The following is a 15,654-nucleotide window of genomic DNA, read 5'->3' on the forward strand; positions in this document are numbered from 1 at the left end:
TTTAATAAAGCAGAGATTTATATGAGGGGCAGCGCCTAAGGCAGCAGTTCGCTCCCACAAGAAATCCCCATGTAAGTGAGATTAGTACAGCAACTGGGAAATAGCTCTTAAAATTCCAATATAATGGAAAAGTCCTGTGAGTATCCATGGAGTGTAATTAACAGTCCTGATTATTCTGTGACAAAAGACGGATACTGTCAGGTGTGATAAAGCCTGGAAGTCATTATTATTATTATTGCCATCATTATTATTGTTGTTATCAATAATGATAATTATTATTATAATTATTATTAATAATAATAATTACTTCCAGGCTTTATCATACCTGACAGCACATTATTAAATATATAATTAATTTTTTTCATTAAAAGATGGCAAAAGATACAAATATCACAATACATTCTTAATGATATATGCTTTATTTTGAGCTACTTTCCATTTTACCAAAAATGATTGAGGGATACTGAAGGTTGACTATAAAATGGAAATGCAAAGTCAGACCACGTAGATTATACGAAGTGATAAAGTATCAGCGACAGAGTTTCTTAAGCATAAAGTTAATGATCAAAGAGCCCTAATCCCTATGCTGTGAATTGTCCATAAGGGAAAGCGGCCCGGCACAGTGTGGCTGGCTACCTCCTGGCATCGACAGTAGCCTCCAGCTCCTTGGATTTAAGTGCAGCAGTTCTGAGGATGGAATCAGGGATCTCAGCCAGCCGGGCCACGTTAAGCCCGTAGCTCCTAGCGGCTGCACCTTCGGTCAGCTGGTAGAGGAACGTGATAAACTCTGGCTGCACCTCCTGAACTGGGGGTGGGGGGCATATATTAACACCTAATACATAAGAAAGCTGTATAGATTTACCTAATATGCATTCATTCATAGGCTTTATCCCCTAGTAGGACATATTATAAGAAAATTAACTGAATAACACATCAAAAAAAGTACAACAACAACAATAATAATAATAATAATTGAATTTTGCTCACTAAGACGCCAATCACATCGACCTTACACATTGTGCCAAATTGCAACTTCATAAAGGCAAAAATGTACCCTCAGATCAACAATTCACTTCCAACTTATCAAGTTAATAAACCCGAACATGAGAAGGAACTTCCCCAGAACTCCATGAAAAACATTGCAGTCCATAACTCCTCCACACACCATAGGAGTGAGGAAACACACAATGGATGAGAGAATGGCTTTTTTTTACTGAAGCATTCTTTGGTCGATTATGACAAAATACTCATTGTTTTGGAACAGTACTAGGGCGGGGCATTGATTCCAAGAAGTCAGTAGAGTTTTCTAGCACTACATCATAACTACACAACTTGGATAAAAGTCTTACGATCGTGTTCATCCGGCTCGTTCAACAGGAAGGCCATGTGGTAGTTCTCAACATGCTGCGGGAAGGTTTTCTCAAGCTCACACAGCGGGAGATAGTGGGTTACGAAGAGCGTCAGAGACTTCACCTGTTTGGCCAGATATGGAAAGGAGATCATGATGTCATGGCTCGGGATAAATAAACAAACAAACAACAATAAACAACTAAAAATTACATAAAAAATCAGCTTCACTGTAATTTTAAAATACTTGACTTTTACTTTTAACAAAATATATGGTCAAATTTTTAATTTAGAGCTGTATGTTTTTATGGCTCGACTCTTAATTACCTCTGACATGGAGGAAGCCTTATTAATCATCATTAGAAATCACTGTCATAATTATTTTGAAGCAACTTAATTTGCTCCTGAGCTGCAAAGTTATGAGAAATGGAGTGTCATGAGAGTTTTTAAACTTCTGCAAGTGCAATTAACAAACAAATGTGTTGCTGTTGCAGGTAATCTTGCAATCTGAAAGTGGATGATACAATTTTACTGGTCACAAGGGCCTTGGACTCAGTCTCTCTTAGTTGACGGACTTTACTGGTATCCAGCACTCACATGCCTAATGAAGAACTCTAGGGCAGCAAAGGCAATGGTAAATATATTTTGGCAAATGTGGAGTAGCACGCAGTCTAATATCCCAAAAGTTGTTTCCTGAAGTAATACTCTGTCTGAGCTGCTAAGTTAAATATTTACTGCAGTAAAATGCTGAAAAACACTTTTAATTCAACAGAGAAAGGGATTAATATACTGGCGAGGATGAACAGAGACCACCAAGGCAAACATATATCTACATATTTGCACATGCAGGAACTACTACACACCAGACAACAAGGAACCATATTACAGTCTCAGTTTTATCTTCTGAAACCCACACAAGCAACAACAGGCAAAGCCCCAATAGCCAAAACTTCATTCACACATTATATTCCAAGTTACTAATATGTGATAAATTGTTTTCACATTGTTTATTTCTCCCACAAGCTAAATTTGCACCTGTTCATTTAGGCAGACCTTTTCCTGTTTGCAAACACATGTTTACATCCTTCTTCCCTGAATTAGAATGCAAATTCAGTTCTTAAGCCACTGTGAAGCAAATCCTGAAGGTGGCTGAGTGGTTTAATGATGGTTTAAAAGCGGTGCGTTTATTTGGTAACTGACAAAACTGAGAGCCAAGAAGCTTAGCAAGGCCAGACTCGCTAAGAGGCTAAGTGTGCCCACAGGTTCAGTGATGGGAAGCTAGCCAGGGAATAGGGGAAATCATTTCACGTGTGACTCATCTATCTGAAGATGGACAGCAAATGAAGACAGAATGGTTTAAGCGAATGAAAATGAGCATGCAGATCAGAAGTGACACACTACGATAAAGTGCCCGGTGGTATAGTCAGAATACAAAACACAATCATTTAATCTTTTTACAACACTGCATGAAAGCAAATTAGAGCAGAGTGTCTGTAATATGTGCATTTCTGAGGCTGTTCAAAAGCACCAGGATCTGCACACAGCAACAGGAAGCTTGACATCAAACCACCAGTGAGTTCTATGCTGCAAATGCATCCTAAGCGCTTCACTATGGCAACCAGCATCTCCTTCCCAACCTATAGGCATAGACAGCCACACATCAAGGCTGTCAACAATGCCATAGTTATGCTATATGAATATTTATAGATCAAACAATATAAGGACAATCATAGCAAAATTTTGACCAACAAATTCTGCTCCAGAATGGATTATAAGACAATAATGTACAGTAAATGTACGTTTCAATACCTTCACATTCATCCGTTTTCTGTGGCTAGTGTCAGGATAAAATATGTGACTCGTTAAATAACTGATAATAGGTTAATGAAATTTAATTTGATTAAGATATTTTTGGAGAATTACTGGAGAATCTCTTAAATATACTGCTATGTTTTTCATTTGAATAAAATATTAATTTGTTAAATGCTTCTATGGAAATGCAAGCACAAAAACAATATGGGTACCAACAAAGCTATTCGATTGGACACAAAGCACACTTCTGCTTGGTTTAGATATTACGCCCTGATTCTGCTCTCTTCTAATTCTCTGTTGCGCGATAACTTGCAACACAGAGCCTTCTTCTTTTTCCTCTGTGCTTCTGTACTCTGGGAAACATTCAGCTGACAGGCCTGGTCTTCTCGTACCATGGCACTAATTAGCCCATGGTTCAGAGGGCCCTCACGTGGAGATGTTCCAGGGGGCCTTCTGTGTAGACCCACCCTATACCCAAGCAGTAATCAGCACCCAGGGACCTGATGACACTCAAAAAAAACAACCCTGCTATGTGGGCGTTCTCCACTGCTACAGAGCGGTACTGACTGCAAACGAGGTCCCCCATGGACGTCCAGCAATGTCCTCCCTCAGGTGGCAAGGTTGCGGTGCAGGCGTGCAGCACTCCCAGTAAGACAAAAGGCAGCGGTCGCTACGGAGACGTGCAATAGCGTGCAATAACCCCTAGAGTACACACTGTAACAGGATTCTGACCTCAAGCGGCTCCTGCTTTGTGTTGTTTTTCCCCTCACAGGCCTACATAAAATATACCGCCAATTGTAGGAATTTGTAACTGCTTTATTGATAGGCTATCCCACTATAGATGGTGCTATGATGACAATAAGGCTATGAGAGATGTATTGAGGCATCATATTGTTCACAATCGGCTTAGCAAAATTAATAAAAATAGTGACAATAATGAATAGCCTGGCATCACCAATAAGATGAAGTGGTGCACCATGCTGGTGATCCGCTCGCAGCTGCATACATACAAACAAATCCATGTTACCTCAGCAGGCTTAAATCTAATTTAGGAGGTGACTGCCCATCTGAAAGTGGATGATACTATGTTACTGGTCACAAAGCCCCTGGGCTCAATCTCGCTTGGTTGACAGACTTTACTGGCGTCCAGAACTCACATCCCTAATGAAGAACTCCAGGGCAGCGTAGGCAATGGCAATGCCGTCATGGGTGCTAGTGCCTCTCCCCAACTCATCCAGGATGACCAAGGAGTTTGGCGTGGCCCGTGCCATGATCTCCGAAGCCTCCAGCAGCTCCTCCATGAATGTGCTCCTACCCCGAGATATGTTGTCCGAGGCACCCATCCTACCAACAAAAGCAACAAAAGGATACAGTCAATGCGCTCAACAGCGAAACACACCACAGAACACAGAACAAGTACCATCACATACAAATCCATGTGCATTTAACTGCACTGCATAACAAACTAAGGACACTGAACAAGCAACAACATGTTGAGATTAACATATTAAGATGTATCAGCAGGTGACAATGAAATTCATCACCCAGAACCTGTTCTCTGATCTGTATCAGATGGTGTCCTGCAGATTGTTAGTAATTATAAACACAATAGCATCTTAAGCAATTCTACGATCCAACATGGAGAATAAAGCAGGGAAACTTTTTTTTGTTCTTTTTTAAGCATAGACCTCACACATGGACATAACCCCATGTGTTTCTGCTCTGACATAAACTTCAGCACATGCTTTAATTCCCACATGAAAGGCTGCCATAATTTGTTTCTTAACACTTCCTGGGGAGAACCTATACTGAGACTCAAACTCTTGACTGCTACTGTATACTAAAGGTGACAGCCTTTACCATTTCACCAAAAGGGAATGACCTCTGATGAAGGCATACAGGACCATGGCGTCATGCGGGACATTATTTCAGTTTGCAGCTTTCACGACCTCATTCAAAGGCAGACATAACAGTAGGTAAAGCCAGGCTATACAGAAGATTAAGAAGCAGATTAAAAAAAGCCACATAAATTATCAATTCTAGTCTTACAATAACCCATCTTTTGACTAATACACCCAGTCCTAATTTAGTAAGCGCAGCAGTATTTTGGGTCTCTGAAGGCAATTTTTTAAAACTGCAAGAGGAGTGGAGGTAGGGTGTACTCTTTCGATACTCCCACACTGGTTTTAAATAATCCCAGGGAACACCCACTCTCCGAATCAGTTTCTCAGAAAATTGACTTCTCAACACTAATATGATCCAGAGACAGAACGAATATCTCACAAAAACAGAAAAGATGATGCAGCTTCAAGCAGAGACGGACACTGATTACCTCTGAGTTACCATAAATACACCTTTACGCAAAATAGTATAGTTACTGTAATACTGATTTTCAGTATTCTGATAAAAAAAAGACGAGCATGGCAAAAGGCAGCGAAAAAAGAAAAAAGTCTTTGTAAACCGTGTGGTGCAGTGATTAAATGACATTGCAGCTAGATCCTCAACAACTGATTCCTAATTAATAAGCACCACTGCCTCCAATAGACAAAGAACAAGAAGGTCTAATAGAAGAACAGTGGAACAATTTACTGTAAACTTTTTAATTACATATAGTATTATGCAGTGTATACAACACAATACCTATACAATACACATCATACTACTTACAGTTAAATGCCTAGCATTGCATAAAAGGCTGGAAGATTCTGTCTTTTGAAAGTAAAACAATATGCAGATGATAATGAACATTAAGTAGTATAAGAAACAAATTAATTTTAGATTAGTCTTGTGACAGGATAAGTTATTATCATCATGTTTATTATCTTTAACAACTGATGAGCAAGGTGGGCCTGAAGTCTACATGTGTCACAGTGCAGGCACTTTCGAGTAGGGAGACGAGAGAACAGATGGTTTGATAAATGCAGCCCGAGGCTCGTTTTCTTCTACTAAAGTTCACAATTTCAATTAACTTGAATTCAAGCTAAAATAAATAGTTATTGTAGTCATAGACGGTTATGCAAAGAATCTCAGCAACTTCTAAAATTCTACATGGTGATAATGTTTGTAATTTGTATCAGATTTAAGACATTAATCTGTTAGGTGCACGTACATTTGCAATGAAAATCAAAAGATTACAGGATACTGAACATAAGTAGTGCAATTGACATGAATTAACTGAAATTAAACTACAATCCATATATAAATGATCAGCAAATCAGTCTAATGAAATGGTCTGAAGTGACAATGAAGAGCTTGAATTCTTATTCATCATCTTGCTCAAAAATGTTTACCATCACATAACAATACAATGGTAATAAAAACTCTATGCTATTAATAAAAAGGGAAGGGAACAGACTACTGCCACATCCTATAAAAACACGGCAGGGAGCAGGAGTCAAAAATTTTTTCCGAGCTTAATTTTTTTTTTTTGAGCTTAACTTTTTTAACTAATAGTACAATTCCTTAAGTTCATGTTAATTTTCATGAAATGCAGCTTCAAAACATGGGAAAATATTGACAAAATAGCTCAAATAAAGCAGTAATTAAATAGCCAAACTGAAATGGGAGGGCAGAGCAGATATCTGCATGCATACAGTACACACAGCAACTGGGGTCTGAGGAGCCTTGAGAGAATACAAGCCGTGATCTCACCATGCTGAGTAGGGCTCAGTCACAATGTTATGTTTATACAGTAATGTCTATGACACTATCACTGCATGTAACTTCCAATTTCATATAATACTCCACAATTTAAATTTTTATTGTTTCCTGATAGCTGTTGCCAGAAAATGAGTTAAATCAGAAATACATAATGACCAAATGCTGTATTGTGCTTAACATAAACAGAAGAGCACAGTTCACCCCTGGTTTGCCATTGGGTATATTCAGCTACAGATGGAATTGTAACCAGAAAATAAGTCACACCCATTTGAACAGTATGAAGAGTAACACTATCATAAACACTGATTCAATTTATTTAGTCCTAAAAGGGGATACCTGCTTCCCATTGTTATTCCACTCAGTACAAAAGTTATACAAAGTTACATGAGAAAAATAAAGCTATTTTGTGAATTAGTAGTCATGCAAGAAATAGTCTGAGGTTCTGTTTTTTTTTTGTCCTCACGTTTCAAACACTATAGCAAATTGCTCTTTATAATGCCAGCCCCTTAGCTGCCTTTAGAAGGCACCCCCCTGACCATTGGGAGTCACCCCAAACAGTCGCGCTGAACTAGCCAATCGCTAGACCTGGTCCAACCCACCAAAGGAGGAGGTAATGAGCGTCTGCTGATATAGCGCTTTGTTGCACTCACCACATGACAAACTGCCTCAGCGATGAGAACCTGAGTGCAGCGGGTGATACCTCAGCACCACACTAGTTTGAGTGGAATGGGACAATGTGAATCTTTTCTGGTGGCCGGAGTGCCAATCCTGCCACCAACCCCCAAATATTCCCTGTAAGTTAGAGGACGCACTTGCAGGGCTGGATGTAGATTAACATCATACCCAGGATGAAGCACCTGCAGGTTGAGGGCCTTTCTCAAGGACCCATTGGAGTAGGATCACTACAGGCATTCATGGGATTCGAACCAGCATCCTTATAATTGCCGGCACAGATCCCTAACCTCAGAGCCACCACTCTGCCCACAAACCATCAAGTAGTAGTAAAATACTAAAAAAGTTTAACGTTTCATTACTTTCACTTTAAAATGAAAAATATAAGAATCATTGGTCATTGGGTGGTCCATGCAAAATGACAGAACGTATAGACACACCAAAAGAAATCAGCAATAAGTAACATTATTATAATTTTTTTGTAAAAGGGAAAAAAATACAGTCACTCAATAACAGAGAAGGCTTGAGGTGAGCTAGACTAGAAGGTGAAACTTCGAAAAGCAGCCAACAAGTGTTCCACATGTATGGAAACAACTACATCATGAAGCTGGTTGCGAGAAAGCTAAGAATGTCCAAGACTGTCATCCAGGAAATGGGTGCCTGCTCTGAAGAATCAAAGATGGATTTGTCACTGCATAATTTCATATATGGTCATTCCACGGTATTGATGTAACACGTAGAAAATGGTGGGAAAAAATGGTAATGTTGAAAATGGTGAAAATAAAGAAAAATTCTTCCAGGGCTCAGTGTGTCCAAACTTTTGACTGGTACTGTACGTATATGAGATATACAGGATATACATTATTTTTCCCAATTACTGAATTACTGGATTTTTTCTCACAAATGAAACAGCACACTGTAGCGGTGCAGGATATCACAGACTGAAGATGCATAAAACATCATTTCATACTTATGTACTGAAAATTGCTGTACTGATAGTGAACATCTATAAATAACGCTACATTATTGTGCAGACACAGCATGTAACCAATTCAAAAATAAATCATATTTACAGTATGACGTGAACAAAGGTCATAAAACAACAAGATTCAGTATGTACCATTAAACTACATACTTCTCACCTGAGCCGAGTCAGCAATCATGACTCCACCATTAGAAATACATACTGGAGTAGCAAAGCAATCCAAGCACTGCTCACTAAGACATAAATACTCTTCACTGCACCACATCAATGAATCTTGTCTGCCAAAACCACCTCTAGCATCCAACCTGAAATAGTATTCAAAATTTCTGAATGTGTCTATGGGTGGAAGAGAACATTCCCGCCCAGGGCAAACACAGGTAAAGTGAATTACCTCTGTACATGTGCCTTATTGCCAATTATTACGTAAGACTCAGTCGTGCCTTCGCTCACACCAGGAAAGGCGCCCATACCCTGATGCTTCAGAACGCATCCCACTACAGCCCTTTCTACAGCCCAAGACCTGTCATTTTATCTTGCTCTTCACTTGTGTTGAAATGTCACTTGTGTTTTCATTTCTAGACATTGTTTGTGTTAAACCCAGGTCCCCTCCTGTCCTCAAATAATGTCTGTATTCCTATGTTATTTGCCCACTCTAGTGTCTAGTAATATTCAACTTTGAAGATCTGATGATACCAATTGAAGAGAACTTAGGGTCAAAACATAGGTTTGAGAATCTGCAAAACAAAGTCCAAAAGTTTTTATTGACCCGTCTAGTTACAGTTTTCGACGTTGAGCCAAGTGGGTACCAGTTGTCAGTTGGCTATGTAAAACTGAGCTAATTTTCCAAATAATCTATCACAGATGGAAGTGAGCAGCTAGAGCAAAGAATTCCCTCCATCTGGCATTGTCTGTAACAGGATGATTGTTTTATCTTATGTCTCTGCCAGGATTGTGCAATATGAAACTCCTCTCACGCTGTCTTACATCATCAGATTAGGCCTCACCGTTAACTGAGAAAGTAACCATTTCTTGTCAAACTAACATACACCACTGATCCCTCAAAGCCTCTGGTTAATGAGAACATAGAAAACATGGTCCCACGACTTTCAAGTGCATTCTGTTTGGAAGGGATGAGGGATCAAATAGAATATCAGTGCAATTCTCCCTTGTAGCCTTAGAAAGAAGGGAAATCCGCCCATGGATATGGGTTCAGTTGCATTATAACAGGTAATTACTATGGAGCCTATTCTGCTGTCTCAGAACCAAAACTGAGTTGGATATGTTACAACTGCTGGCTGTACTTCTGGCACTCGTATATTATCTAACAATATCAAGGAATAGATACATGTTCTACTAAGATCAGACACTTCCAAAGTATTCCACATCAATAACTAGACAAATTATTTGCCATAGTGGCTTGTGACGTGGACTCTTCTATGAAAGATTTCCCTAATAGGCCATGAATCTGAATAGCACATACTTTAACGGCAAATTTTTTTTATATGACAGAATCTTCATTGCAAGACATAGCAACTCCCTTTGGCAAAAATAACTTGGATATGGCAACAGTTTAACATAGCACTATGGACAGATTTTCCCCAAAATCTCAGTGCCAGCTTCAGTTTTCTCTTTCTGAGCTGAGCAGCCTGCTGGGGTAGGATGCATTAGCTCGTGTACGATCAGACTACAAACTATAAGTCATTTCCACCAAGCAATCTGATTCACAAACCGTTACATAGGGCAAGTCAAAATAAGTCATAATAGGGGTTCAAAGATTCTATTCCCAAATAAGATGTCAGAACTGCTTCTATATTAAAAAGATCCTCCTCAGCTGGAGGATAAAATTCAGGATCCCAATCTTGAGGGCAGTGTGGTTGCTTAGTGGGTAGAGGTTTCCTCACACCTTCAAAGCTGATGATCCGAATCCCACCTTTGTTGTCCATGTGTATGTAGTTTGCATGTCCTCCCTATTCAAAGATTCTAATTTCCTCTCTATGACACTAACCAGAATGAATGATTAGAAGATGGAGGGATTTATGGATCCCATCCATGAACAATTACAGCTATAGGCATCATCACAAATTCAGTCAATTAATTTATTCCTTGGCGGGTCCAAGATGGGCTGGTATGTCAACATACTCATCACCCCAAGAAGACCCAAAGTGAATCACTTTCAACTGTATTTGCTCTCGGCATCTTCTCTCCAAAGAGCAAAGTGATATCCACACTGTTTCTTAGTGATCCATGCATTATGTGCCAATTATGTGCCACGATTATAAAGCCAGAGATTATGGGTGTATATTTTCTCATGTTATGTCAATCATCCCATTCATTTTCCCAGTATGGGCAGAATAAGAACTGTCTGCAGCTCCTACAGGACATTGTTAATACTTGTAGCAACCTGAAACATTACAGTTACGACTAAGTGGATAAAGGTAACAAGTTTTTAAACTTACTGATGAGTTTCTCGTGTCTTTGGTTTACATGAACAAAGGTCGTACATTTTTAAATACAAGAGGCATATACAAATTAAGTTTAACTGTGATTGCTATGTATTCTGGGATTGTCCTGGATAAAAAAACTCTTTGTTAACAGTTACAAAAGACTGTGTTTCGTAGGAACTTCCATTCCTACATATTATTCCATACGCAATTTACCGACTGGGCTGATTTCACATGTCTTTGTGAAACCTCTGTAATTCTTTTGTCGTAATCATCATCATCACCACAGCTACTACGCATATGTATAAATATTATTATCCTAGATGTATTCATTTCACCAATAATGTACTCATGTCAGGGGTATAGGAAATCCTATTAAATGTTGTCTTCTCTTTTTAAAGTAAATCAACAAATTCTTGCAGGTATTTAAGCATAGATAAGTAACAAAGCGGCAAGCTTGCGTTAAACCTCACGCAGCAACATACTGGGCCCTCGCTTGCCGACTCAGAGGGTAGCTTAGCAACTCTTGGCTTCTGTGCAAAACCTGCCCTTCACTGCAGGTTGTCAATGACAACAGCACAATTTACAGATCCCTCACCAGCTGTATCACAAATAAGAAACAATGTACAAAGACACATGCACACGATACAGAAATGGACGTCTTACGGCATTTATGAAGATGCAATAAACAAATAAATAATTCCTGTAGAATCTCCCAAATCCTTAAAATACAAAAAATATGTGCATAGCACATAAATAATGCAGAGCAGTTTTTCAATGACACTGAAACCGAAATATACAGGATGACTTATTACTGCCATAAAAGAAACAAAACAGACAAAAACCTAATTAACAGAACAAAAGAAATCAACAAAGAACTTTCCATGTGATGAGGGGCAGTTTGTCCTATTTTGCCTCGAGCACCACAACAGTGAGGTCTGTTTGATAAAAATACAGACCTATGGGCTTATGAGGCCAAGTGATGATGAATACAGTAGTGAGGGTGTTGTGGACGATGGTTTGGGTAACAACATCTACAATTTGTTTGCTGAGCTCAATGGAATAATAGTGCACAAGGACACAGAGGCATCCTAAGAAGCCTATTTAGGATCAGAGATGGAAACTTCAGGTCCAAAAAGTACAAATCCATACCAGGGTTTTGTTTCAACCAACCAGCTGAGTATATAGAGTCACAGTCACAGAGTATTCAACTAGTTGGTTGAAACAAAACCATGGTCTGGATTTGTACTTTCTGGACCTGAACTTTCTACCTCTGCTTAGGATTAGTATGGGTTTCATTGGGGAAGACCATTACTGTGCTTATCAGATCTATCAGAGGTAGTGAGTTTGTTTAGGGATGGTGTATTCAAGTATAATTTGCCTCAAGCAGAAATTCAGGATAGGTTCCAAAATTGCATACATCAATGCCTAAATACTCGCAGACCTAAGCATCTTTCACTTATTTAGCTTGAAACTGTAATTCCAAATACTCTTGGGGAATATGAAAATTTTTATACCAGTATACCGTAGTATATGGTATTTCTACAGTATTTTCAAAAGCAACGCTCTTCCAGTGTTTCAAAATCTTGGAATTCATAGAGTATGGAGGAGGGGATTTCAAAATACTGTCGTATACTATATTATCATAATACTTCCCAAGTCAAGTATGAATCTGCCCAAAAAATAAGTCTACTAGGGATTTAATATATTTAAAAATCTTGTCTATCTATCCATGTTATTCTTAAGCATTTGTGATAGAATATGGGAAAAGATTTTTTATTTTTTTTTTATAAACATAAAATCCCCACAGTTCTTTGTGTGTAAAGAACCATTCAAATGAGGCTTCTGATAGCCCAGCCTCCATATGCAGATCAATGAATTTCCTCCAAGTTCAGGTTATGCTTGATAAAGTGATTGGTGCAACATGTAAATGACATAAAATGATTCTTCATTTGCACAAGTACAGGCACATTGGAATGATTTTCTTCATCTACGCCATCTCGCTCTCCACACACATACAGACAAATAAACAGGTGACAGCAAGCTTAGGGGTCGCAGCAGGGGGTCAGTTTGCATGCAGTGCCCCCAGTGCGGGGGGGTAAAGGGTCTTGCTCAATGGACATGTAACTAATAAGACGAGGCCCAAACCTGCCATCGCCTGAACACAGGTGCAGAGCCTCAGCCGGCGGAGCTACACGCCACCCCCAACATAACTTTCACAACAATAAAAACTTAACACTTGGGTGAAAGACCACGGCAATATCAAAGAGAAAACAACCCTAAAGTAAAATTCATTTCATACCATACAATATGTATATATTCAAGATTATTTTATTTTTAAGTTTATTAGTAATAATGAAGTCGTTATTTTAATAAAAATTTCCATCTATTTACAGTCATATTTCAATTAAAATTTAATCAAACCGAGAGTAGTAAGTATCCAGGCAGGGGATCTACATTTTAAAAGCAGCCTCAAAATTTGACACAGCACACACAGGACACAACTAGCAGAGGGTGTCGGCTATGCCTATGTGGGAATGCTGTGAATCACTGAAGAAAGAGAGGGTAACTTAGCTGATCTGGACTGCCAAACACATGCCGAAGGTTACGTCAACCCCTGGAGTCAGCTGGCAAAAGTACACCCTCTCATCCCCTTCCTCTTTTGTTGACAGTGAGCTGAACAGGTTTTCTAGGGATCCGTAACTGCAAAGAGCAGTGTGACACTGGTCGAGTGCTGCGTAGCATATGGCACCTCTAATGATTACAAATGCACCCCTGAGGAAAGTGGAATCCTGAGGATTACTGCTAATGGCCTAAGCTATTATCTAGGAGTCTCACTATACATGAAAGCAGTGTTTTCACATAAATAGTGTTTACATTTTTTATACCCATAAACATTTTAAGTTACATTAAACTTCTCCATTTATACTCCTACCTGTATAATAATATAAAGCAGAGTTTCTCAAACTATGGGCCGCGGACCGGTGCCAGTCTGTGAGAGGGTTCCCGCCGGACCGCGGAGCCTCGCTTCTGCACCATTCAAAATTCAGTCAGATCAGGTCAGGTATTATAATAATAATAATACTCTCTATCTAAAGTAATAATATCTATCTATCCATCCATCCATCTCTCCATCTATGCAGATAATCATCGGCGGGGGGTTGGGGTGGTCGTTTATGGAGGGCCCTGCAGCCCCAAAGCCTGACATGACTGGTCCCCAGGACAAATAAGTTTGAAAAACGCTGATATAAAGTCCCTGCAGTCCACCCCCCCCCCCCCCATCACCCCCCTGCTCCCTGTCCTACCAGAGCAAATCTTACGACAACTAAGCCCTTATGATCTCATCAATGTCAGGCAATAGGAAATAAGACCCAAATTTGAAACTACATACAAATTTTACTCACTGAACATGTGACATTGAGGAACTGGCACAGAATACACACTCCCAAAATCTTTCTTCATTTATCATGTATCATCCCTACTTCCTGCCTAATACTGGATGACTTTTATCAGGCTTCGCATTCACTGACCTGGGCCCTAAGTGTGACAAGACTGCGACAGTAGTGGGCAGGGGGAGCCCAGCCGCCACACTCTTATACCACGTTACATCATGACACGGAGCAGCACGAGAGCCGATCCAAAGCTGTGGACAAACTGGGGGAGGAAGGGGAGCCTCCATCTGTTCTAGACACGAATCCCTGATCAGCCAAGCACAGAAACTCCAATGACAAGCAAATCCAAGGCTCAAAATGCATCAGCCATATATCAGCGGTGGTACATGACACAAATGCTACCATCCTCCTCACAATCGGACCAACGCCAGCACGATTATCTACCTCTTATAAACACACAGTGAAGACATGCTTTTGGGAAAGTAGACAGCAACATCTGCACAAGTGTAAAGTGTCCAAGTTGAACAATCAAATAGACAGCATATTCATCGAATATCTGGTACAGGGGTGGCAAACCTGATCCATGGAGAGCCTCTGATCGATTATATCCATCCATCCATCCATTTTCCAAACCGCTTATCCTATTGGGTCGCGGGGGGTCCGGAGCCTATCCCGGAAGCAATGGGCACGAGGCAGGGAACAACCCAGGATGGGGGGCCAGCCCATCGCAGGGCACACTCACACACCATTCACTCACACATGCACACCTATGGGCAATTTAGCAACTCCAATTAGCCTCAGCATGTTTTTGGACTGTGGGGGGAAACCGGAGTACCCGGAGGAAACCCCACGACGACATGGGGAGAACATGCAAACTCCGCACACATGTGACCCAGGCGGAGACTCGAACCCGGGTCCCAGAGGTGTGAGGCGACAGTGCTAACCACTGCACCACCATGCCGCCCCGATCGATTATATACTGAACTGAATTATAACAAATGGCACAAAAATCATATGTAGCTGTACCAACAAAGATAACTGTGTTGTTATATTCAACAGCAGTGAGACAATCGCTAAATTACAACCCCCCCCCCCCCCCACCGCCCCTTTCTGGAGTGATGTGTCAGCCCTCTGTGCCTGTGATCAGAAAGTCGCCAAGTCAAATCCTGTGCTCAGCAGAATAGGTAACATTGCCAGCGGGCCTTTGAGCCAGGTCCCGAAACCCTGAACACTGCTGCAGAGGAGCTGAATAAGGGTCATTCTCACCAACCTGAGCACTTTTTAAAGAAAAAAAAATTAAATAAAAAAAAAAATATATATATATATATATGTTGAAATAGCATTT

The 15,654-nt window shown here is 40.1% G+C and overlaps 1 protein-coding gene across 2 annotated transcripts in view; it reads right to left on the minus strand.

The window, feature by feature from the left end:
• The window catches only part of msh3 (mutS homolog 3 (E. coli)), a 67,368-nt gene that overhangs the window by 912 nt on the left and 50,802 nt on the right, over positions 1-15,654 (minus strand). The window contains exons 21-23 of one of the 2 annotated variants that reach the window (XR_007384725.1): positions 4,317-4,503; positions 1,350-1,473; positions 637-800 (exon numbers count right to left, since the gene is read on the minus strand). Coding sequence is in view for 1 of the 2 variants with exons in the window: in XM_048991478.1 (XP_048847435.1) it covers positions 637-805; positions 1,350-1,473; positions 4,317-4,503 (480 nt within the window). In the remaining variant the exon portion in view is untranslated. Of the gene's footprint in view, positions 1-636; positions 806-1,349; positions 1,474-4,316; positions 4,504-15,654 lie in introns of both variants that reach the window. The other variant, XM_048991478.1, reaches the window with a different exon arrangement.

This window comes from Brienomyrus brachyistius, chromosome 2 (assembly GCF_023856365.1).
Source record: "Brienomyrus brachyistius isolate T26 chromosome 2, BBRACH_0.4, whole genome shotgun sequence".
Classification (NCBI taxonomy): domain Eukaryota; kingdom Metazoa; phylum Chordata; class Actinopteri; order Osteoglossiformes; family Mormyridae; genus Brienomyrus; species Brienomyrus brachyistius.